The sequence below is a fragment of the Etheostoma spectabile genome, chromosome 3 (assembly GCF_008692095.1).
Source record: "Etheostoma spectabile isolate EspeVRDwgs_2016 chromosome 3, UIUC_Espe_1.0, whole genome shotgun sequence".
In the NCBI taxonomy this organism is placed as follows: Eukaryota; Metazoa; Chordata; class Actinopteri; order Perciformes; family Percidae; genus Etheostoma; species Etheostoma spectabile.
Genome location: NC_045735.1, coordinates 21,809,381 through 21,835,247, shown reverse-complemented (window position 1 = coordinate 21,835,247; position 25,867 = coordinate 21,809,381). Strand labels below are relative to the sequence as shown.

Genomic DNA, 25,867 nt, shown 5'->3' with positions numbered 1-25,867 from the left:
ACAGGTTGCATTAGCACAGACTTCCATCCTGCTGGTTGAAGAGTCCTGTGGTGGGGGAAGCCAGGCCGGGTGCCAGGTCTGAAGGGGTGCACAGGCCCAGCCACGCTCAGCACGTCCCAAACAACCGGTGCACGGACCAGAGGCCATCTGCTGTCCATTTCACTTACATTCTCTCTTGATGCTCTGCCAGCAACTTGCTTTTTCGACCCTTGAACGAGACTAATCCTCCCGTCCTCACATGAGCCACCAAAGCATCGGGTTCAGCTGGCAGGACACTCTTTCATTTTTGCCTGAGAAAACAAAGAGCTACACTTCCCATAACCGTATTTCAAAGCCATATCATTTCTCACAAACCCTTTTCCAAGCTCCAGCCTCTACTTACTGTAATGATCACATTTGCCTCTCCACTCTTCATGAGTGTTTGAGTAATTTCCATCAACTAAATAACCATTAAGCACTCAGCAGTCCGACCTCAACAGTTGAAGTACATAAATGGCTCGCGAGCTGAAATCAAATGCATCATCTCCAACACACTGTTTTTAGTGATTTTTTTTTCTCCCATGAACTAAACAACCATTGGTTACCATTGAATGTATTATTTTTACTCATTTATTATTGTTGCAGATGCATAGAATATAGTTTCTATATTGCATCACATAAAGTGCAAGCGTGAATGTTACCTTTCAGGCAACAGTTGTAAGAAATACGACTCAGTATTTCAGTATGAGTCACCTTACGCTACAAAAGCACAACAGAGTGCTCATAGAAAACTTTGGTTCATCAAGAATCGCAACCGTGAGAAATGTTTCTCTTTGAGTACTTGTAAATGATGCATTTGAAAACCATTAAAAGTAATGTGACTTTAGAAGGTTGTTGGACAACAAGACATCAACATTCGTGAAATGTTTATGATTTATCATGGCTGTATAATGTTTTATAGAAGCTGATAAAATGCATCAGTAACCATTATGTGCTCTTAAAAACAAGGTCAGACTGCTTTGCCAATGGATTTAAGTTGGGAGTGTCCTTACTGTATGTGCATTATCAATCGATCAAACCTCTGTAAACCACCTTTGCCATATGATAGGTGAATGGCAAGCTAAGACGGCTAAGTCATTGTAGAGTAATGACAAAAGTGAAAATAAAATGAAATTGATATTTGCAGTACTGTGCAAAAGTCTTAGGCAGGTGTGAAAAAAATGCTGTAATCTAAGAAGGCTTTCAAAACTATAAATTATTTCTTTTATCAATTTGAAAAATGCAAAGTGAGTGAACAAAAGAAATCTAAATCACATCAATATTTGGTGTTACTACACTTTGCCTTCAAACCTGCATCAGTTCTTATAGGTACACTTGCAAAAAGTCGGGCAAAGTTGAGGATCGTAGACTCAATGGTCGGCCGAGGAAACTTATTTCCCTTTAAAATTGGAAGATGTCCAGCAGTGACATCAGCTCAGAACTGGCAGAAACCAGTGGGACCCAGGTAGACCCATCTACTGTACGGAGATGCCTGGCCAGAAGTGGTCTTCATGGAAGAGTTGCAGCCATACCTCCGACTATGTTTTTGTGCATTGTTGAGTCGCTTGGCCTTGTTTCTATGTCGGAGGTATGGCTTTTTGGCTGCAACTCTTCCATGAAGACCACTTCTGGCCAGACTTCTCGAAGCTTCCTTCCACTCGGCCCATTTGTAGTTTCAGGTGTGCTGTCAACAGTTTTACAGACATCACTTTTACAACAATGGCCTACGGGTAAAATCCTTTTTGGGCTGCAGGGGTGTTTTTGTTGCAGTACACCTGACAACTAGAAAAAAGAACTGTCTGCAAGGCTGAGCGCAGTGTTCCTGGGGGCCTGGCTGGACCATATGTTGGAAATGAAAACAAAATTCTAGCTCGCGCCAGGAAGTCCACGGCAACTATAACGCTACATTCAGGCTCCATAGGTGGAATTGTGGTCACCACCACATATTTTCTTCTTTGTTTTGGTAGTGATGGCTTTTAGTGTAGCATTATCATCGGCTTTATATTTACCTGGATTCTCACAAACTTGCAGCAGAGCCATGCATTATTATATATTTAGCGTCATCACTTCCACACTCTTAAGACTCTGCCCACTTTGGCTACAACTGCCTTAAAGCATTTGAAAGCCCATTATTTAAAACCTTTTATTATTTAGGAGTGAACATGTGCTTTGAGGTACCGGATGGTTTGTCCTTCCTCTGGGCTGCAGAATACACATCTGTTACAACCGTGAGTGGTATTAAATTGTACTTCAAGATAGAAAGCCCAGAGGGGTGTGTGTGTGTGTGTGTGTGTGTGTGTGTGTGTGTGTGTGTGTGTGTGTGTGTGTGTGTGTGTGTGTGTGTGTGTGCGTGTGCGTGTGCGTGTGTGCGTGCGTGCGTGCGTGCGTGCGTGCGTGCGTGCGTGCGTGAAAGAGATGGTGCAGATGATCAGTAATTTTCCTCCTCTGAAGAAAGCGATGATAAGGTTCCACAGAGTTAAGTAGGTTACCACACACAGTCCGTCACATGCAGGCTTGCCTGTGCTTTACTGCACACACATTATTACTGGCTGATCACCAACTACCTTTTTTCCAGCTGACTTTCCGCTTGTGTGTCCAAAGACACAGTGATGAAGAGTAAGCCAGCAAGGTGAAACGGATAGCAGTTGTACATCTGTGAAATCTATAAGTACCGTGTCTGTGAAATGTTAACAATTCATTGTCAGTAAAATGCATTAGCTCGCAGACAGTAGGGCACACCCGGAAAAGACTGAAGGTATCCACAATCCCTCTCCAAACTCCATCTCCAACTTCAGGAAATAACCACTTCAGCTTATTAGCTGGATAAGGATTGCTTGTTGGTTGTGATTACACCGAGTTTTAAGAGACACACTTGACTCCGTGTGAAGTGTTTGCCCTCCAAAATCAAGTGTTGCATGTAACTTTGATAATAGACTGAACTGTGTTTTACCTTCCGGAGATACGATCATCCTCACTCAGAGCAAGACTGGAAGTAATAAGAGCTTTAATCTTTCTTAGATCGAGCGGACAAACGCTCGCTCCTCTATCTGTGTGGCTAAGGAGCTGATTTGTACATATAGATTAAACAAATTTGCTTCCCTTCATCTTGTTTTCAATCTGTCTTATAGCACAAAATGGCACAAGAGAAACCTAACAAGAAAGCTAGATATGATTAACACCTGAATACCAATTTCCAGATAGAGGTCTTCTAATAGAGGTTTGCGTGAAATGTGCGTGTAACACTAACTTTAAAGGATCAGACATCTGAATTTGAGCCTGCACAGACAAATGGTAGCCCCTGAATGTTGCTTAATATGCTCCTTTCTCTGCTCTTACATACTGCTTCAGGTGTCTAACTCCAGAATTGAAGGTGTATTTAAGAGTTCTGCCACTTACCATGCAAAGAGAGGTGCTTGTGGTTTTAATTGGAGCATTTTAAGGGAAGTGTGTGTGTGTGGATCAAAAGGCAATTTAAAGGCTTTTAAAAGAGATGTCTGCATGCTGTAGGCCCTCCTGATGATTGACTCTGCTCTAGTGCGTGTGGTAGAGAGAGAGCATGAGACATCAGTTTTATTTGTTGTAAAACCCACTTTCACAGGCTGCAAAATGTCTCACTACGGCTGGCAGTTTCACATCGTGATTCAAAAAAGCCGTTGCAAACCACACAAATTCTAAATGTGTTGGCAGCAATTGCAATTTCTCTTTGTCAGGTCATTCCATTCACTGTCATCCAGCTGTGGTCTCGATGACTCAACAGATGACAGGAAATAAAAAAGTCAACCTCACATAGACCAGCATCGCTGGTGCAAAACATCTTTCTCACCCACATTCGTTGTCAGTTTTCCTCACAAAATGTGACAAACTGTACTTTACAAATAAGTCTGACTGGGGGAAAAGAAACACACACAGCCTCTAAGTGAATTAGAGGTGTGTGCGTGTGCGTGTGTGTGCGTGTGCGTGCGTGCGTGCGGGTGTGCGTACCTGCAACCATAAACCACAGAACACACGTTCACACTTTAAATACCCTTATGCTACGCAGTCAGTTGATCCAACTCTATTTCACTCGATGACACCATCATGGGATGCTCAGGGCTGTTGGTTTTGGGTTTTCTCCTAAATGTTGCTCACTGCTTGGAAATTTTGGGTAAGTCTGCGGGGTTATAATCCATCTGTGACTGTCAGCTGTTTATGGGCTTATTTTACCAGCCCTTGAGGTCTTGTTTAACCTGTGGCATTTACACTGAACAGTTCTGCTATGGTTTTCCTAAGTGATTAGTCCAATTATAAAGGTACACAGGCAATAAAGCCACATGCTGGATGCATCTTGAAGGCACTAAATAATTATTTCTGTAATATATTGCTGATGGCATGTTGGTGTTGACACTCCAGTAGTCAGTTCATTATTATTGACCAGCAGTGTCACCTAAAACCACATTAGGCTCGTTACAGGCTTTAAAAGTTAATATATGAGGGTTGTAAAGTTTTTTCTTTGTCAAGGGAAAGGCCTCTGCAGCCAACACTTATTGAGATGTCGTACAGTAATGTTTTTTAGGTGAAGTCTTTGTCACTGGGACTTCTAGCTGGAGATGGAAGTTTAAACATGTGAAAAAGTTTTTTTTTAAGTTGAAAGTCTTATTTATTTACCACAACCCCAGTCTGCGAAGGAAGAGTTGCTGTGCACCACTGAATGGTTGCTGTTTGGTGAGAAAAAGAAGCCCTCTGGGGCTCAGGAAATATGATGCAGTGCATGAATAACTGATTTTTTTTCTTCTCTCAGTTATTACTTAGTTTGCATCCTTAAGGTGTGCCTTTTCCATGCTTGGCTGACATTTATTTTGGCAATAACTTGCAAGGGCAAATGAATTTTAAACCCACGAGGCATAATTGCCCTGATCCAGCACAGTTATTTCTCTCCCTCTGTGTCCTTTCCTCTTGAAAGGCTTTGGAGGCTTCTCCACATTGTTTCCATTTGCTGTGATGTATAGGAAGACCAACAGCATTTCAGCTTTTATAGTGCTTGATGCAAACAGTTCAGTTTAGACTGCAGCAGCTGGCTGTATGCTCTGTGGTCTGCAAGGAAGCAGTGCAGCAGCATCATTTTACTCATAATGTATATAGGGCTGAATAGGGGTTCTTGGCTTCAGCTGGCTGATGGGGCACACTGTGTCCTCAAGTGCACTTTAATAAAGTTAGCAGAGGAAGCAGGATGAGAGGGACTTTGTATGCATTGGAGTCTGCACACTGTCCTTTATGCAAGTGTTAAAACATGTCAGCTTCTATTAAATGTCCTTTCCTCTGAAAGCAAACCGGGGCTGGTTTCTCAATAGTTTGGGTATGGATCCGAGCCTAACTTTTGAACTGGTTTCATTTCATTAAAGGTCCCATGGCATGAAAATTTCACTTTGAGGTTTTGTAACATCAATGCGTTCCCCCAGCCTGCCCATGCCCCCCCCCCCAGTGGCTAGAAATGGTGATAAGTGTAAACCAATCCCTGGGTATCCTGCTATGACTTTGAGAAAATTAAAGCTCAGATGGGACGATCTGGAACTTGCCCCTTATGAGGTCATAAGGGGCAAGGTTACCTCCCCTTTCTCTGCTTTGCCCGCCCAGAGAATTTGGCCCACCCATGAGAGAGAGACATCATGGCTTTCAAACGTGCAAAGTGGCAGTTGGTCAAGGCCACACCCCCGGCCTCCACCTTGCCCCCCTCTCCTCCTCAAAAGCTACAGACTCAGAAATGGCACATACTGAAGAGCTAATTCTGGGACTGGCTCTAGTGGCTGTAATTCTGCACCAAGGCTGAATTTTGGGAAAGAGACTTCAGATATGGTATTAGGGGACCACTAAGGTCTAGATAAAAGAGACTTCAGATATGGTATTAGGGACCACTAGGGTCTATGTAAAAGCATCCAAAAAGCACCATGTCATGGGACCTTTAACATAATGGAGTCCCCTATTTAATGTACACTAAGGGGACAAGGTTGCATTAGTCAGGTGCCACTGTGTGCACAAAGGCCATTTCCTGTCTTCAGCAATTTGATTGTCAGAGGACTCTATATATAACTTGGACTTCCTTGTCAGTTTTTGGGTTACATGTTTGTGAGCCATGCTAGTGGCACAGATGGCACTGACAATGGTTTGTTATTGGGTCGGTCCACCACTTTAATCCGGACTGAGTGTCTCAACAACTATTTAATGGATTGCTATGTAATTGTAGACAGACATCCATGACGCCAACTGACTTTGCTGATCCCCCGACTTTTCCTCCAGCGTCTCCATGGTATTGATATTTTTGGTTCTGAGGGACAGAAACAGGTGTAGGATGAAGGCCGTGAACTTTAGTTCAGATATTCATGTTCCCCTCAGGATGTGTTTTAATAACTTTAGTTAACGGCCTGACCTTTGATCTAGTGTCACCATCAGGTCAAAATAGTTTATATGGAAAATGAAGAAGACAAAAGTACAACTTTATATTTTAATATATATTTACTTTAATTTGTTTTTTGCACATTTCAAACTAAAATTTGCATTCAAGCTTTTACATTTACTTTTTATGGTTTTCTATTTTAGGATTTTTCATTTTCATAATGCATTTTACAATATCAACTTGAAATTTCAATATCCAGTTTCCTATTCATTTTTGTTTACTGTGGCCTTTTGAACTAAAACAACAAAAAATATTTTCAACTTTTTTTCTCTCTTGCCAATTTGTTTTCTGTCAGCTGCAGTCACCTTCTGCTTGGGGCTGTTCAGGTGAACTCATGACCTCCCATTGTTGTTGAAAGTTGTGTTTTTCTTTGTCTAATGTCCAGATCGAGACCCAAATCTTGAGATCCCACACAACCTCACAGCAGTCCTGGGGGAAGACGCCTACCTGAGCTGTAGATATCTGGGCGAGCATGAGATTCTGAGCGCCCAGTGGAAACGTCAGATTAACTCCATGAAATCCAAGCGACTGGCAGGATTTACTGATGGCAAACCATTTGGCCGCAATGACTTCTCAAACCCAGCCTCTCCTACCAACCTCACAGTTAAGATAAATGTTTCCAGTGTGGAAGTAGAGGGACAATACATCTGCGAGTTTAAAACAGAGGAAGACGATATTTCTGACAGCCTATTCCTCACTGTAGTAGGTAAACCAAGCCAATAATGTTTGTCTTCTTCTTTTATTCATTCCGATGAGATTGGCATAATTTAAAGTTTTCTGCTGCAATACCAGTGTGATGCCTACATCCTTTAACAAGGATGACATGTTTGCTGAATTCCTTCACAGCTCGGCCTGATGTGCAGATCCTGGTGAATGCAGAGACCATAAACGGCTCTCACTACCAGTCGGTGTCATGCTCCGCGGTCGGTGGCAGGCCTGTGCCTCAGATCAGCTGGTTGGTCGAAGGCCGCCCTCCCTCAGATTACTTTTATACTGTGAACGTGAGTGAAACCGCGCACTCAAACGGAACCTCCACCCTGAGCAGCATCCTGCGCTTCCCCACCCATCTGCAGGAAGAGGACAGCGTGATCTGCTTGGTCCAACACCCGACCCTCCCAAACCCCAAACTCACCACAGCCAGGGTGGAAACCTACAGTAAGCCCACACTCGCAGCTGAGCGTGTCAGTTTTGTGTTAGTGTTTGTCCATCTGTGTTACCAGGAAGTGACGAGTTCTTATAGATCCCACGTAACTTCGAGGCAAGTCCCGCCCAACAAAGCAGCTTGATTGGTTGGGGTTAGGCCTCAACCTTGTGGTTAAGATTAGGATAACCGATTGATCAGGGGATAGGAGCTGATCATATAGGGTAAGGTTACCTTGCATAAGCATGGACGCCTTGCCAATAGTTTGTGAATGCTATTGAAGGGGGGGTCTTGCCTAGAAGTTGCTTGGATTCCCTAATAACGCGGAGGTGACTTATTGTGTTGCGTCACCAGTCAGTTATGTAATCGTGCCTCATGACTCAGCATCTCACTACACAATAACTTTTTTTCATGCTAGCTGTTCCTTCCCACTCTGTTCCACATACACAGTGACAGACCATAAATCACGTTGTACAGTTCAATGCATTCATGTGGGAATGCACTCTTTTTACTGCAGTCAAGCTAATGGAACAACGTAATGCAGCAGCAATTAATAACTATATCATACCACCGTGCAGCATGCATTTTGCTAACTGCAGTTCTACTGATAATTGTTTTTTGGACCAAGAACATTCACTCACATGTAGGTACATAAATTGAGATGTAGAGAAAAACATTTTTCAATTTTAAGACTTGAAACAACATACCATAAATTATTAATGGTAAAGGATCAATGTGTCTTCCTTAAGTGAGAAGGAACTCAAAATCCAGCACACTCACCTTCCAAAACTTTTTGTTCCATAGACTTTAATTAGGTACCCTGACAATGTTAAAGCTGCTAGAATGTATATATATATTTTTATATAACCAGTGGATCCAATGAAAAAGGGGTCAGTTGTAGTGTTGAGTCCACAGAGAATTATGACCTGACTCTGCAGTTTCTCTCAGCTCTGCGGAGGATCTTTTCAGGTCATTGTTTTGGTTTTAAAGTCCGTCCACACTACTCTGTTTTGGTTCACTTATACAAGCTTAGCACAAACCAGCAGACAGACAGTTAGTGACTATAGTGAACATAGTGGAGTATTTAGCAGCTAAAAGGCCAGATATTACAATTACATCAGGAGTTGGTGTCAAAAACAAAGCAAAAAGAGAATGTTGGACTCACGTTCACCAAGTAGCCAGAAACACGTCTCCAAATGAATGTTGCCCTGTATACGTTATATGTTAGGTTATGTGTCATTGTTGTATTAGTCTGGCTGACCGGATGTACGTTGCTGCCAAATAAAGCCCGACATCCTGGGCTTCTCTCACGATCCGAGGTCCCTCCCCTAATGCTACCTCTGCTATCTACTTTGCAAGTAGACTCCGCCCAGGAGATTGGTTAAAAGGACAAACAAGCCAGAGTTTTTTTTTTCCCACCATTCCAGAACAGATTGGCGGTGTAGCCAGACTATACTTAAACGCTGACACTGCTGTAGAGATAGTTCTGGCAATGCAGGGCTAATGTAGTGTCTGCTGCCACCAAGTGGCCAAAACAATCAAATAATCCAGATTAAAATTACCATTTTCATAAATTTACTGTTTTTTTTCACATAGTACGACCCAAATTCAGAAACAGCTGGTAACAAAGATTTAAAAAAAGTGGTGTACTGCTGCCGAAGTGCACTGGAATGTTGCTCCGCCATTTTTTTTGGTGAGGAAATTTTTTTGGTAGGAATTCATGGTTTTTGTAAAGCCTTAAAGACCCAATAATCACTTAAGCATATGCCATGCAAGATAGACAATAAAAACAAATAGAACTGTCAAAGTTGCAGTTTTTCTCAGTCGATAGCTAGCTAACTAACTAGTAAAGATGACAAAGCAGCAAAACATTCTTTTATTTTTTAGTCACATTTATGTATGTACACTTGCCACCTTAGAAACATTGGTTACATAACCTTCGCAACGAGACACAATTTAACTGCGCACTTGTCACAGGTGTTTCGCTCTGGTTCTTCAAATGGCACAACACCACTGCCAAAAAATCTCACAAGTTGGGTTTGTTGTCCCCTCAACTGATCCATCAATGTTCAAGTTCACACACCATATGTAGGCTCTGGTTGCCATGTGACACGCAACAGCATGCTACGGCACACATGAAACAAAATGGTGGTCCAAACCAACAAAGTTAATGCTTGTGTGTTGCAGCATGATGGCGCTCGTTTTTGGTCATCAACCCTTTTAAATGCTCTCATAAAATGCTCTTCCTCCCTACTGTCAGATTCAGAGTTGAAATGCCCCAAAGTGGTCACAGGCTGCTTATTGGCTCCCCTGCGTTTGAAGAGGTTTACTCGAGTTAAAGCCTTAGTGCGTAACTTTGTAATAATAATGAGTGTCCGTTCCATTCAAGCCATTGCCAAATGAGTTGCTGCAAAGCTAATTACTACCATCACCTCCACACAACTCTCTCTGTATTTCTCAGTATGGCTATATTCATTGTGGCGTCCGGCGACTTTCCCGCGTAGAAACTCGAGTGAAGATAATGATCTCTTCTGAAGAGTTTTTCTGAATCCTCCATGTCATTCTTGGCTATTTGCAACTGCGTGGAGGAGGGGTGGGGGCGCTGCCACGATCACGGACTGTGGATCCACCAACAGTTTTGTTGTCATCACTTAGAATTCCTCATGGGGGCGACAGAAACTATGCACTATGGCTTTAAGGTTTTTTTTAGGCACTTTAAGCAGTCTAGATTGTCCAGATCGATACGATAACGAACCCATTAGCACGAGCCAGGCCAGCCAGCTCTTCTGTCCGTGATACATTAACATTCCACTGAAGTACTGCAGCTTAAGTAATTTTCAAATTGCAGTAGTTTTAAATTCACACAGAACTGTAGGTGTTAACAGATGACAAATTTTTAATGGTCCCCTTAACTCACTTTAAGCGTAGGTACACTTCCCCAACACCCAAGCCCACTTCTCATACTCATTAGGGATGGCTGGATATTGTCCGACACCACAACTTTAATGTATTTGATAATAGACCCTGATCTCTGCTGGTCCCTGCATTAGAGCATGCGGTTCTCTCAGCTTTGGTTGGCCAGCAGCTGGGCCAGACATCTGCTCTCAGCTGCAGCCTGGCCAGCAGATGGGACAGGTGATAAGCCTAAGTCAGCACTCTCCAAACCCCAAGCAGAAACCCCTCATGGCTTGTGTTTAGCTAACATTCAGCTCATCCGGCCCTGGCTTCCTATTCAAGAAAAACACTCTGAGCTTCAACTTGATATCTGACTTTTTAATTTGTTGAGATATAAACATTAGACTCTTCTCACCTTTCTTCCTGCTCGTTAGCAAGGCCAAATGTGACAATTAAAGCAGAGATGGTACAACGAGGTGGAAGTGATTTCTGGGTGGTCTCTTGCATTTCATCTGGAGGGAGACCTGACGCTGACATTTCCTTGGCTTTGAACACCGACGAAGAGCTGCAGAGAGAGTACAGCACAGACACAGACACACAAACAAGCTCAGTCCTCCTCCCTGCAACAGTGTACGAGGGACGCAATGTCACCTGTGTGTTTGGCCACCCCAAATTTACACACAAAGTGTCCCGAGTCATGACACTGCCATCGTTTTGTGAGTATCATCAGATTCACCTTTTGAAATCTCTACTGATGTTCATGAGGCAGAAGTTACAGAAAACTCAGATATGCTTTCTATTTTTCTTAGATTTGTCTGGAAAGCTGGGAAGCAACAGGGATGACTTCCAAGACCCTGAATCTTTGGAGCTGCAGGAAGGACAGAGTGACACCGTCATCAGCCTGCAGGTCACAGGGAATGTGCCACATTACAGCGTTACCTGCAAAAAGTGAGAAATATTTGGCGATGCAAAGTCGTGCAAATTCTGTCCCATAATTGTATTTTCTCCTTTTTTGTGTGTCTTGTTTTCTTTTAAACTTGGGAGAAAAAAATAATTTAAAAAGGGAAATAAGAGGAGAAACTCACGTATGTTTAGACTGAAACAACCTACATACCATGTGGAGGATGTGGTGACACGTTTGGTGGCACCAGACCACAAGGGATAGACGGCAGGAACCAGATCGAGACGCGTTTCCTGATTGAAATAACAGTCATATTTTAATATTGGTAAAAACATTAACAATGAAGTATGAATTCCTCTTTGTAATCTTTCTCATGTTTCCCTCTAGAGATGATGGGCCCTTGCCTGAAGGCGTGGAGCTGGTTGGCAACAGCAGCCTCACAGTTGAGGGTCCTGTGGAGCGTCAGCATGCCGGCCTGTATGAATGCGTCTTCTCCTATCACCAACTGAATGCAACGCTTAAGTTTAACGTCACAGTCAAACCTCACCTCACACAGCCTGGTAGGTGAAACTCTTTGCATAGCCTACTATTTCTTAAAAGACTTTTATGACTACATTTAGAATTTTCGGCATTGTCTGAATGAAATATTGATGTGGAACTTTCTCTCCTCTCAGTTGCTCCCACAGTACGAGTGGATTTGCAGACTGAAGATGGATACAGGGTGATTGAGTGCTCAGCAGCTGATGCTGTTCCTGCAGCCAACATGTCCTGGCTTCTACCAGAGGGTGTGTCTGGAGTGTCTTGGTTCAATTTCACTTCTCATAATGGAAGCCACTCTGTCAAAGGAGTTTTACTCCTCCCTGCCTGCACGCCTTGGGAGCTCACTGCAGTGTGTGTGATAAATCACCCTGCATTTGAGGAGCCAGAGAACAGAAGCATGACCCTCCCTCTTTGCGGTATGTTCGACAAATCAAGCGGTGGATAATTTTGTCTGAGTAGTGGACATATTTGGCCGTATAAGCGCCATATATTTCTATCTTCTTCTCAAAAGAAACTACTTTGGTTTAACTTCTCTTTCCCACGCAGCTCGCCCACACATAGCCATCAACTCCAGCACTGAGTGGAAGGATGGTGAGGAGTACACAAAGGTGGACTGCTCTGTGGACAGCGTTGCCCCTGCAGCAACCATAACCTGGCATGCTGGAAACGGTGACAACAGCATCAGTTCTGTTCATGTATCTCTGTCTGAGATGGAAGTCCAGGCTGATGGTTTGGTACGGGCCCGGAGCTCTGCACACTTCTTGTCTTCTTTGTATTCTGGTCAGAATGTGACCTGCAGGGTGGAGCACCCAAGCCTGGAGGCACCTGAAAAAAGAGCAATACACATTCTTGTGCACAGTACGTAATTTCTTTTCTTTGAGATCTTTTTCTCTGCGACTCAAGCAAACTCACACAGCTGCTCGTCTGCTTTCCTGTCACCCCTTGTTTTCTTTTTCAGAAGCCCCTGTGCTGAGTGTGTCTTTGGCGAGACAGGAGGATTCTCAACTCTGGCTGGCAGTGTGTGACTGCAGAGGCGAGGGTGTCGGCACCAACCTCGCCTGGGTCCTTCCAGAAAATGCCAAAGGCCAAACATCCCTTCACTCGACGTATGAAGGGCGTGTCATTAAAGCCAGGCTGACTTATCAGTTTCCTCTGGCTTATCATGAGGGGCAGGACCTGACCTGTGTGTATCATTTTGAACATGGAGCCACAGAGAAAAAGACCATTCACATCCCCAGATACTGTGAGTTTAACAGAAACAATACTTGTGCACTTCAGTTCCTCCAAATGGAGTAATTCCCATAAATACATTCAGTGATCCAAAGCTACAAGGTTCATCTTCAAGGTTCAACTAACTTTTCTGCAGATATCTCCTCTGTGAGAGTCTTAAACCACACGACTCCTCTGCAAAGCCGCTACAGTGGTGAGACCATCGTACACAGACTGGCTCTCCAGGAAAATCATCACAACCAGAGAGTACTGCTCCGAGTCGAAGGCAACGTGCCAGAGTACAACATCGACTGTAGAAGGTGGTGTATCCTCTATTATCTAGGACCTAATCATCAAGATAAAGCACCTTTTTGCACAGTGTGCTGCACAAAATCCGATGCCCCCACCCACCTCCACCCCCACCCCGTACAAAGGTGCTCTAAGCGATGTTGGGTGACGTTCAAAGTATTTTTAAACAAAAAAAGTTAAAAAGCCAAAAAAACGTGTGCCATTGCTCAGAGCATTTGTTTAAAGGAACTAACACACTCAGAGAGTTAAGAATTTTCAGCCAGAAAATATATACTGCATTATTTCCATAACATGGATCCAGCATCCAGTATCCTTTTGACATTAAGGTATAAGTTTGGAGATATTCTTAATATTTCAGGCATTTTCAGCCTTTATTTTTGACAGGACAGCTGAAGACAGGGGAGACATGAAAGGGGAGCAAGAGGGGTAATGACATGCAGCAAAGGGCCGGAGGTCAGAGTTGAAACCCAGCCCACTGTGTCAAGGAGTAAACCTCTATGTATGGGCGCCCGCTCTATCCACTGAGCTATCTGGGCACCCAGTTTGGAGATATTCTATATCCTTTTATTGTCAACAAACCACCACAACCAAAATCAACATTTTGGGGTCAGCCAAAGCCTGATACAGTTTATTTCTTTGTGCCCCAGTTTGTTGTCCAAAAACTATTAAAATGTGGATTTTTGAGTTAGTTCCACACACACGTCTTGCTGTGAATACTCACTAAGGCACCAAATGTGTATTAATCTGCAGTTGAAAATAGTCCTCTCCTGTTAACAAATCTGAGACATCATTACGTAACCATCCATTCATCCATCCATCCATCCAAAAAACTAGAGTGCCCAACTTATTTAGGAAATTAGGCCTACTGAGCCTTTTAAAATACAAACTTCATATTGGTGATGCAATTTTTAACATTTATGTCTTAAAGATCCCATGACATGGTGCTCTTTGGATGCTTTTATACAGACCTTAGTGGTCCCCTAATACCATATCTGAAGTCTCTTTCCCAAAATTCAGCCTTGGTGCAGAATTACAGCCACTAGAGCCAGTCCCACAATGAGCTTTCGTGCCAATTCTGAGTCTGTGGCTTTAGAGGAGGAGGAGGGGGGGGGGGGGGGGGGGCTTGACCAACTGCCACTTTGCTCGTTTGAAAGCCATGATGTCTCTCTCTCATGGGTGGACCAAATTCTCGGCAAAGCAGAGAAAGGGGAGGTAACTTTTCCCCTTATGACCTCATAAGGAGCAAGATTCCAGATCAGCTCATCTAAGCTTTCATTTTCTCAAAGGCAGAGCAGGATACCCAGGGTTTACAGCTATCAACATTTCTAGCCCCTGGGGGACCATAGGCAGGCTGGGGGAACTCATATTAATGTTAAAAAACCTCATAAAGTGAAATTTTCATGCCATGGTACCTTTAAGTAATGGGGTGCAGACAGAGTAGCGAAGACAGAAACGACAGAAACTTTGTTGCTTTTTCTTTTTTTCAAGTGATATGTCCACAATGAGACAAATCAAATCTTTAAACAACAATTTCAAGACAAACTAAGTTTAGTCATCTGTGTTTCAGGAGTGATGGCTCATTTGTCCAAATGGACGGCGTGGCAATGGTCTTCCAGTCAGCGCTCACAGAGCAGGAAGAAGGCCTGTACATCTGCCAGGCGTCCTTCTATCACCACACAGCCACAGTCCGCATTCAAGTGGAGGTGGCGAGCGAGGACAAGCACATTGGTGAGCACTTACCATGTTGTATTTTCCACCTACAATCAGAGTAACTTGTTTAGTCCAGACATTCTGAGCATATCAACATGTTAAGGTATGTTTTTTTTTCCTCACCACGGCAGCTTTAAGTGCAATTGCTCTTGGGGGGAATGGTTTGTCTTTGTAAATTATAGAGTGGGGTCTAGACCTTATCCATCTGTAAAGTGTCCTGGGATAACTTACAGTATTACTCATATAGTTTCAGTTTTCATACATTTATTATATTTTATGCACTCTTTTGTATCTACGTGTTATTGTCTTAGAATGTGTGCTTTTCTTTGCCCTCAACTCTTTTTTTACTAAGAATTCCTATGTGCATGGACTGTTTGGTGTATGCACAAATGGCAAATAAAAATCTTGATGATTTGACACTATAAATACAATTGAATTCATTTATTAGTTTCAATACAAGGTTTGCTGAGACTTTGTGGCTTTGACAACTGGGTCTATGTTTGTGTTTCAGCACTTGCGACCATGATCTGTGTGTCTTCGGCCTTGGCCATCCTCGTCATCCTCGCCGTCACCCTCTGGGTGTGCTGGTGAGTTAAATGCCTCCACAGGTGACCGGTTACAGCTCGGCAGGTGATGCGTTGACAGGCAAATGAGAGCAACCCTGCCAGTGGCACACGATATGAGACAAACAGGATGCGCGGATCGTTAACCCAACTCACCAAAACCCCAGTATAATGCTGTTATTCACAAACAGGAAGCAATGCGGTTGAAACAGACAGGTGTCTGTGCCACCGCAGACCTGCTTGTAGACAGGTGAAAAAATGTTCCCGCTGTCTGTGAGATAAACAGATTTATTTTCCAGTTTCCTGCTCTGGCTTTTAGCAGTGTTACTTCTGGCACTTTTCTGCAGTAGACTGTTGTTTGTTGGCCTTTTTATCATCAATGCCACACTGCAAAAGCAAAGGTAGAAAGTAAAAAAAAAATGAAATTCCACATCTTTGCAAGTTATTAGTATAATGAAATTCAAGCTGCCATTCATCAATGACAGAAATCCACAAATCCATCTCTTAATCTTATTGCTGTTGTGGAACAAATCAGTGAGTCACTCGTCTTTTACGACTGATGTGGGATATCTCTCACGATCCTAAAGCTGTTTATGGGTTTCAGCCTGCAGAAGTTTCCACATTTTCGCATTCACAGCCACGTCTAACTTCTCTCAAGAAGGTTTGTCAGGATCAGATCAGGCCTTGCTGTGAATCAAGCGGCCCTGCAAAGCATAACAGCGGTTCAGACGCTATTTCAATAGGCCTGGCTCCCTGGTCAGAACATTTGGTCAAGGTGCCATTGGTTGACAGAGCCTCGGTCCCATTATCCCTCGCTCCAGTGGGAGGGTCCTGTCAGGCTAATTTGGGAAGGTCAGTCGCACAGTGTACAAACAAGAAAACATGACTCCATGCGAGGAAAAACTATTTTGGGACCAATGTCAACCCCTCACCCTCCCCTTCCAGTACTGGGCACACTTTGACGGCTGCAGGTCTTCATTAAATTGATGTCATTGAGGTCATAATGTACAAAGTGAGCTGCTGCTTCTCACAGCAAAGATCCATGATGAGGCCTCAGGTCACCACTCGTCTCCATTGTTGTTCCTGTAGAATAATGCATTCACACCTGCAACTCGCCCATTTGAACACAGCTCAGTGTGTGAGATTACATCACAGTGCCACCTAGTGATGGTAATCAGCCCTACAAGCAGACACTCAAAAAAGCATTATTGACATGATTCATACAAACCTTTTGTGTTGTTTCACAGCAAAAGAAATGGCAGGACACAATATAAGGTAGGACAAAAATCAGTTAACATGCAAGTTTGTTTACCTTTTTTTTTAGAAATATGTTCATAGATCCTCTTAAATTCAGCCTGTTTTTCTGGTTTTGCTCACTACGTTTTTCCTAATATATATATGTTATATAAAATTCAGAAGCAGGAGTCTATCTCGGCTTTGACATCTCTGATGCAAGAGCCCGGTTCGCCTGAGGTGAAGAAGCCAGTAGTGACGGAAAACGACAAAAAGGAAGAAGCTCAGCTGATCAGTTACTCCATAGTCATTGACATCAAGAGCACAGTGTGAAGATGGGGGGGGGGGGGGGGGGCTTTGGATTACACTTTCTGCTTTACATTATGCACAAAACTAGATATGAAGGCTTACTGGGAGTGCAGCATTGTTTATAATTTCAGTGTATTTTTATGAGTTCAGCAGTAGAAGTGAAATAATCCTGTTTATGTACTGAAATATGAAATATTTTTAAGGTGTTTAGTTTTGACTGATTGGCATTAACGGTTATATGCATTACTTTTGCACTTTTTCATCTTACTTGAATTTTGTACATTTTTTTAATGCTCGTAGTATTTTGTCAATGAAATCATCCAAATAACTTTGTTTTAGTTGAATTTGTTACCCTAAGCTGTGCTACAAGCAACACATCTCCAGATACAGTATAGCGGAGATGACTTTGACCTAAGTTTCCCACCATCTGTCTTTGTGATATCTTTGGTTGACTAAATCAGTGAGGACCATCTGCTGTGACGACCAAAGTAACTATTAATAAACTCTCATGATCCAGATGCAGACTTACTCATGTTTAACCCACCCATTAGTTTGCAGTGCCGTTACACCCTCTGGTGGCGAATGATTCCACAGACACAACCGAGTGAATCAGGTTTTAATCACAATCACTCAGCCTACGGTCATTATAATTGAAAATAAAACCCCTTCCTTTTAATGTTGAACTCAAATATCTATTTGCTATTAATGAGTTACTGAAGAATTTCTTAAAGCAGTGAAAAATATTACATTCTAAAATGGTCATTTTCATTGTATGGAGGGTTTTAGTGCCACAACCACTGTACTTTACTACAAAAAAATGCAATTCCGTAATCCTGCATGTAATAGTCACAAAATGGATTAATTAAAAAAGTTTTATTTTTAATGAGACAATTTAAAACACTTGTTTTCTTGGCTCGTAAACTACCGGCCAAAAGTTTGGGATCACTTAGAAATTTCCATTGCACCCCATTATAGACAGAATACCAGCTGAGATTAGTTGCCTTGTTTTGTTTTTTAACCAGGGCAGCAGTTTTCAGATTACATTACGCACTTACATAATTGCAAAAGGGTTCTCCCAACGTTTTCTAGTTAGTTTTTTAAAATGATATCAGATTAGCAAACAGAATGTTCCTTTAGAGCAGTGGTTCTTAACCTGGGTTTGATCGAACCCCAGGGGTTCGGTGAGTCAGTCTCAGGGGTTCGGCGGAGGTCAAGACACACACCCGACTTATATGATTCGTGATGACACGCCCCGCTTGGCCATCATCAGAAGGGTTCGGTGAATGCGCATATGAAACTGGTGGGGGTCAGTACCTCCAACAAGGTTAAGAACCACTGCTTTAGAGCACTGGATGAATGGTTGGTGACAGGGTCTAAAACTAACTTTATTGTCCACCAGCCAAATGGCTAGTGAATGTTCAAATTTTACCATAGCACCATAGTTTCTTTGGCTGGTGATTGAAGAAAATCTACAAGCCACTTGCATGTTTCACCAGCATTTGGCTAGTAGATTGTACTAATTTTGGACCCTGATTGCTGATAATGGGCAATGTAGATATTGCAATAAATATCAGCCACCTACTTAGATCAGCTGGTATTCTGTCTATAATGCCGTGGAATGGAAATTTGCAAATGACCCCAAACCTTTGACCGGTGGTGTATATAATGTGCCATCCAAAAATGTATGTAGGTTTTCATTCCAACCAAACGCCACACAGTGTTATTTCAATAATCAGCACACCTTAAACCAGAGACAACTGAAGGAAATCTGAATGCGTTTGGATAGTAATGGCGGATGATCACTGATTCCTGTATTACATGAGAAACCATGTACAAATATTGCAGATAATTCAGCTCTGTTCAAATCCGTGAATTACAGAGGCTTCAAAATGTAGCAATACAGTTACACACTTAACACAAAAAAACAATACATTTAGATACAAATGTACAACTACTGCGTAGGAAAACAGTACATCCAAGCTGCACATTCACAAACATACTGCTTAGGGTTTTTTATAAAAAGAAAATAATATCCTATTCATCTTTTCTTGTAGACACATGGCCTCAACTGCAGTCCAAATGTCTTTATCTTTTCTGGAGCATCTCCAGTCTTCATTAATTCAAAGGAGTAGAAATGAGTGTTCTCTGTGTCCTATGAAAGAAAGAAAAAAAGGAAAACATCAGTCTTTACATGCAGTCAGCCACTGGGTAGATACCTCCACTTCGTGTGGTTAACTCTTATTCAGAGTGAGCTGTTTAAATTGTGTTCACCTCCTTTTTAATACATTTAACAAAGTCTGTTTGTTGCCAACAATGAACCAGTTTTCTGAATGTTCTGCTCTACCTGAGGTTTCCTGCCCGCAACACCACAGCCTCACGCTAGAAATTATGAAAGCTGCATCTACCAGCTACTCACGACTTCTTTGAGAAAACACAAAAGACAAGGCTCGTTTGAGATAAACTGCGCTTCGCCTGTAAAGTGGACAAGAGCAGGCGGCAGCAGTCGGGGGCGATGAAACAAATCTGCGGTAAAGTCAGACAGTTTCCAGCGGTTTTCAGCAGCATTTAGGCTTAACAGGATGTAACATAACCCCTGTGGTCCGATTCCGAATTAATAAAATGTTATCAGACCCATATATCAGCTTGTTGTCAAATTCGGGATCAGGTTGGACACAAATCTAACCAGCATGCAACGGGAGGCAATCGCCGGTGATTGATTCTGCACAGACCGGGCTCATCTTGAACGAGCCTACTTCTTAAAGGAAAAAGAAACTACAATAGCTGTAGTGACAATACATATTGTTGCATCTTTTGTTAAGATTGTACAGCTAGAAACAAAAGTAAAATGTAAACTAACCATTTGCTTTATCTTTAGAAGGATTCTCATAATAGGAGGATGAACAATGTCCATTTCATTTTAAAACAGCTGTGACCACGCATGCACAAATTTGGATAATATAAAAAAATCTTGTCTGATGCCTCACCTTGGACACCATCTTGAATCCCAGACTTGCCAGTGCGGAGATGAAGTTCCGCACGTTCTCGAACCTGCTCGCCACTTCCGCTATTTTAAGGACACCCCTGCAATAATAGTAAGAACAGTTATACAGACATAAAGTGTAAATACACACAAAGCTGCCGTGCATGTACTGAATCGATGTGACATGTGTTACCCCTTCTTTAAGACACGATTGGCCTCTGCTAGAAAATCTGCCAGGTTGGTCCCCATGAGAGAAAGGCAGAACACAGCGATGTCCACGGAGCCGTCACGGAGCGGGACCTGCACACACAGAGAATGGGTTGGATTTTTCTAACAATCACACAGACTGCACGTGAATTGGCATGCAGAGAAACGACACACTCACGTTGGCCATGTCGCTGACTGTGACCAGCTCGCAGGCAGCTGCCAGGTCGAAGCTGTGCACTTTGTTCTTCACGCTTCGCGCTATTTTACAATCACCACAACCAAAGTCTGCAACCACCAGAGAGGAAGGTCTGGAAATGACACAAGTGATGTGTTTACAATTAAAGGATGTAAGAACTGAAAGGAGTAGCTCCCCTTTAAATGAAATCAAAGTTACAATCAACAGAGAACCGATGCAGATTTAAAGTGCCCATGTTAAGAAAGTAAATTACTTTTTTTCTGGGATTTGGGGCGTTATTTTGTGTCTTTGGTGCTTCCACATGCATACAAAGTTGGAAAAAAACATTCATGCGGTTTTGAGTGAGATACAGGTTTCTGAATGTCCTCTGCCTTCAGTGTCCGGGTGAACTGTTCACTAGCCGAGATGAGGTGGCTAACCATAGCATGCTAGCTCGTTCTCAATGGCAAAACACTGCTACAACACACACTAGTTCACCATAATCTCCAAAAGAACTACGTCCATGTCCCTGTTCTGCAGGGATTCTACAAGTGCCCCTTGTCTAGAAGAAGTCTCCCAGCTAATCCTGCCTTGTACTGACCAAAGCTGGAGAAAGAGTTATCTAGCTGATGTGATCTTACCTAGTTACTGAGCATGTGAGACTCCAAACAAAGATAGTATAGAAGTGAGATGTCTCACTCTGTAGCTAAAACAGAGACCTAAACACACAGGGTGAAAGCAGGATTTGCAGCAATGTGCAGTACAACAAACATATGGTGTTTTTTGAAAATAAAACTACATAAACCTATTCTGGTACAACCTCAAAATACAATTATGAATTACCTGAAAATGAGCAGAACGAGGGCACCTTAAAGTTTATAGGACCACACACAGCCAACACTGCTCATCTTCTCCCAAACTGCTGACATTAACAAGGCCGTTTTCTCAAAGCAGCCAAATTAAGCATCAATTCAACACCCACAGTGGAGCCTTATCTCCTGCATTATACCTCGCTGACAGTTTTTAGCAGAGTAATGGAAGATATTTTCTGTATACTGAAGATAAATGATGTAGATAATGGGAGTTTTGGACCCCCAAGAAGCAATGCGAAGGAAATGTTATGGTTTTTACTCCTCTGAAGGTGTAAAGAGAGGGCACTGTTAATGTATTGAGAGGTTGACACTAAAGTGTCTGTAACAATGCATGTTATGATTCGGCATTGATCAATGCAAAGATCTAAATTCAGTACACCCTGTGAATCAAATGAATCGCCACACGTATTAAATAGTGCAGATGTTGAGCTGAAAGGTTACAGAAACTCCTGTCTTTGTGAAGTACTGTTTTTTTTTTTTCTAAAGATGCTGTAAACTTACAAAGCACTCAAATCCAGGAAATTAATGGAAAATTTAAAAAAAATGTCCCAGTCATGACTGACTTCTGCTGTGAGGATTGTATTCGATCAGGACTCCACCATACGTTGAACTTTGACTGAACTTTGTAGTTCAACACGTTTGGTTGTCCATCAATAGAGGTTCGGATTTTTTTCAGAACGGCTGAAATAAATCATAAGATCATAAAAGAAAGTTCTGTGGTGTTCATTGTTTGTGTTCATGTTTCACAAAGAGTTTTACCTGAGCTAGACCGACGGCAAAGACGGAAATCATATCCCATCCATACAGGGATAGTAGTATACAGCTGTTAAAACATAATCAAATAATCAAATATATGACACATTGGTATTGGATCGGTATTCTGTCTCGGCCGATACGCAAGTTCAGGTATCAGAAAGGGTATTGGGAAGCAAAAAACGGTATCGGACCACCTTTACGTAAAACTAAGCCGTACAATTGCCGAAGTGCATATGTTTGATTGCTTGGTTGCCAATGAGTGTTGCGTTGAAGGTGATGTCACGGCAGTTTGGCAATCAGCTGAGAATCCCGCCTACACTGAGGGGTTACTGTTCGCATGGGAAAACGAAATAGAGAAAAGGACTGGTACCAAAAGGGAGTAAGCAAATGCGTACCCTGTTTACTGATAGTTACTCGTCTGAATCACTCAATTCTCATTGGCTACCTGCTAATGTGGCAGGTAGAGTAACAGTGTTACCCGCCAATTGTAAAGTTCACCCGCATTTGGCAGGTGGTTGGGTGTTAATTTCAGGCCCTGCATGTGAGTACACCTGAGCCAGCTTCAGTTGCTGAAGAAGACCTTGAGATGCAGTTGAGATCTCCAAAAAGGACTCAGAGAAACCTAAAAAATCCAAAATGTTAAATGACATGCAAAATACTACATTGGCTATAATAGCTCACTTTTTTATAATGTAGGAGATGATGGCGTCCACTGGGTTGCTGGGCCATCTCTGAACCTGCGCCGTGTATCCTCTGTGGTAGATCCCGAAGGCCTGCGGGTCCTGCTTGAACATACGCTTCGCCTCGCCGCTGGACGTACTGTACAAAACTTCATTAATGTAGCGGAAACGAGCCGACTCCAGCCGCTGCTCCATGCGGGACCTCAGGGAGGCCGAGCGGTCCTGTTTCACCTCTTCTTCTGGTACCGCCGGCTCGTCTTTCAGCTCTGCAGGACTCTCCTGTCTGACCGCTTCCTGGCTGTGGAGCATTTTCCGCAGCTTCTCTCTTTTCAGAATCTGCTCTTTGGTCTGCACAGGTCTTTTCATGGGTAACTTGTGATCATCACCTGTGATCGCCACTCTACGTTCATCTGCTTTTTGTTTTGATCCATCAGCGGAAGATTCTGTTGCAGCTTTTTCACCTTTGCCACAAATTTGCTGCTTTTCCTCTTTGTGCGTCTGTGTTTCTGTTGGACCGGATATTTCAGTGTCCTCTTCCGTGTCTTTCCTTTTCTGTGGTTTACGTTGCTTTTGCTTTTTCTTGGTTGGTGTCTGACTGTTGTTGCTATATGAATCCATTTTGACTTCTTCCTTTGGCTTGTGTTGCTCCGCGGATTCTGCTTTATTGACTTCCATCTTGGGATCATTCTGGCTGTATTTATTTTTACATTTCCTCTTGTTCTTCATTTTGTTTTTCCACTGTTGTCTGCTCAGTTTCTCTGTATTCTCTGGTTTGTTTATGTTCACTGTTGCAGATGTGGTAAGTTCTTTATCCTTTGTCTCACCCGTAGATGGGATTTTTACCTTCGGAGATGCTTAAGAAGGAAAGAAAACATGTTAATCATCATCAAAGTTAAATTGTGTGAACATCAGCATTGTTCTGTTTCAGAATGCATTAAATACTTAACACTTTAAAATGTAAGTGAAATGAAATGTAAGCTTTTAAGCAGTTAATAACTCACCAAATTTGTTGTCTTTCTTCTTCTTTTTTGTTAAATGTTGTTCCTCATTGACAGTCTGATCCAAGTCTCCATTCCCTTGGTGCTCTGCTGTCATCTCCGCTTTCTTTCGTTTCTTCCTTCTGTTCTTTCTTTTCTGACTGTGTGATGGGACCTCTGCCTCGCTGTCACTGGACTGCCGATGGTCGTCGTTCTTCCACTCAGGTACCGAGCCCAATGTCTGCAGGGTCCGCATCAGGCTCTTCTTCCCAACCACCATGGACTGATCAGGGGATACATTCAGATAGTATAATCAAGTCGTTTAACTGAAATGTTGAAGACTGTCCGATATTGAGACTAGGCCTGAACAATTGATCAAAATAAATATAAAAATCACAACATGGACTGGTGTAACATCCACATTGCAGTAGGCGCAATATTTGTTAAAGAAAGAAAATACAATTTTGAATCAAGTATTGTGGGGCTGCAGAGATGTGCTGGCCTACAAACTGTGTTTTTAGAAAAATACCTTATATTTAATAATAAGGCAAAAATGCTAATCACAATCATATTGTACTGTAAATCAATTGCAACATCGGTCAAAATACTTTTGTACTGTTTTCCAAACAGTTCAGCCCTAATTAAGACAGTGTTATATTAGTCAATCAAATTTGTTTTAGTGTGTGTGTGTGTGTGTGTGTGTCCACACTTTGATCATGTATATATGTAGCCTACTGTCTCCCAAAGTAGCTGTTAATCATGGTAATAAAACAACAATTGGCTGTTGACTTGCCTTAATAGCATGTGTCTTTATGGTGTCATATACCACACCATTAGATGATATTGAAATATGTACAATAAGTATGGCTAGATTTAATGTGAATACAACTAGCAGCAGGCAAAGTTAAACGTTGAGCTGAATTTGAGTTTACCTTGACATTCGTGCTGATGTTATTAGTCTTCTGGGTGTTTCTGAGGACAGTCTTGCTCAGGACCTGGGCGTCTTGTTCGTCACTCCAGTCTTCATCCTCATTAAACATGGTACCAGGAGGACTGGAAGAAACACACACCCAAATGTGAAACACAGCTGGAGACGACTGAAACTCTGCCTGGGCCACTTCTTCTCTATCAACGCGCTAACTCTGCTAATTCAGTTACTCACCAGTTCATCTATGCGACATAAAAACGAGTTAATTTACTTGTCAGACGAGTTGAATCGTAGATTATGGTATTTGTATAAAAAAAATAATTGTAATAAACATGTAACTACATTTAATAACTGCATAAATGTCTGGTCAAAAGCAAAAGCCACGTTGGTTTCTCTCATGTGCGGAAAGGAAGCTAAACAGAACTACAGTCGCATGTTGATGACGCAAGCACACCAGCGATCTATGGGACATGAAGTTTTTCTGTGGTTTGTTGTTCGAAGCAACTACATTTTCTGTTATTCAGGATTTGTAAACTACCATATTTAACCATTTGTGTTTATAATAATAAAAAACATTCACAACAATAATGTTTTTGTAAGTAGTGCATTGTACAACTATTAAGTAGTTGAATTACAACCATCATCAATGTATAGATGGTGGCCAGGTTAACTCAGTTGGTGGAGCAGGCTCATTTGTGTACAGGGGTTCGCTCTCTACGCAGCGGCCGCGGGTTCGAATCCAACCTGTGGCCCTTTGATGCGTGTCATTCCCACTCTCTGTCCCCTTGCGTGTTTTCGTGTGTCCTATGGAAAATTAGGGCATAAAACGCCCGATAAAATAATCTTCATGAATGTGTGTTCTCAAGCTTGACTTTGCTTCAAGAAATTACATAAATGCTAATAATTAACATAGAGTTACTAAATAAAAAACAATGACACAGTGTATATTGACATAACTCTAATAGCAGCCTTACTAATATCATACTTTCAAATACATAATTGTTCCAACGCTCCCCTACTCTGACAAACACATTCCC

At 42.3% G+C, this 25,867-nt stretch overlaps 2 protein-coding genes across 2 annotated transcripts; one reads left to right on the top strand and one right to left on the bottom strand.

Moving 5' to 3' along the window:
- The first annotated feature begins 3,934 nt into the window (after positions 1-3,934).
- Positions 3,935-17,285, top strand: si:ch211-149e23.4 (uncharacterized). The gene is made up of 14 exons (XM_032502402.1): positions 3,935-4,162; positions 6,831-7,151; positions 7,292-7,600; positions 10,916-11,197; positions 11,291-11,429; positions 11,770-11,942; positions 12,057-12,338; positions 12,469-12,780; positions 12,881-13,165; positions 13,289-13,451; positions 15,008-15,168; positions 15,662-15,737; positions 16,961-16,988; positions 17,130-17,285. The coding sequence occupies exons 1-14, from the start codon at positions 4,096-4,098 to the stop codon at positions 17,277-17,279; spliced, it is 2,748 nt and encodes a 915-aa protein (XP_032358293.1). The 5' UTR covers positions 3,935-4,095; the 3' UTR covers positions 17,280-17,285.
- A 1,416-nt stretch (positions 17,286-18,701) lies between these two features.
- On the bottom strand, positions 18,702-25,279 carry rrp8 (ribosomal RNA processing 8). The gene is made up of 8 exons (XM_032502615.1): positions 25,065-25,279; positions 24,835-24,955; positions 23,927-24,185; positions 22,927-23,779; positions 20,621-20,750; positions 20,429-20,535; positions 20,240-20,336; positions 18,702-19,407 (listed from the first exon to the last, which is right to left on the bottom strand). Exons 1-8 carry the CDS (start codon positions 25,070-25,072, stop codon positions 19,294-19,296), a joined length of 1,689 nt encoding a protein of 562 aa, XP_032358506.1. The 5' UTR covers positions 25,073-25,279; the 3' UTR covers positions 18,702-19,293.
- Between the last annotated feature and the right edge of the window lie 588 nt (positions 25,280-25,867).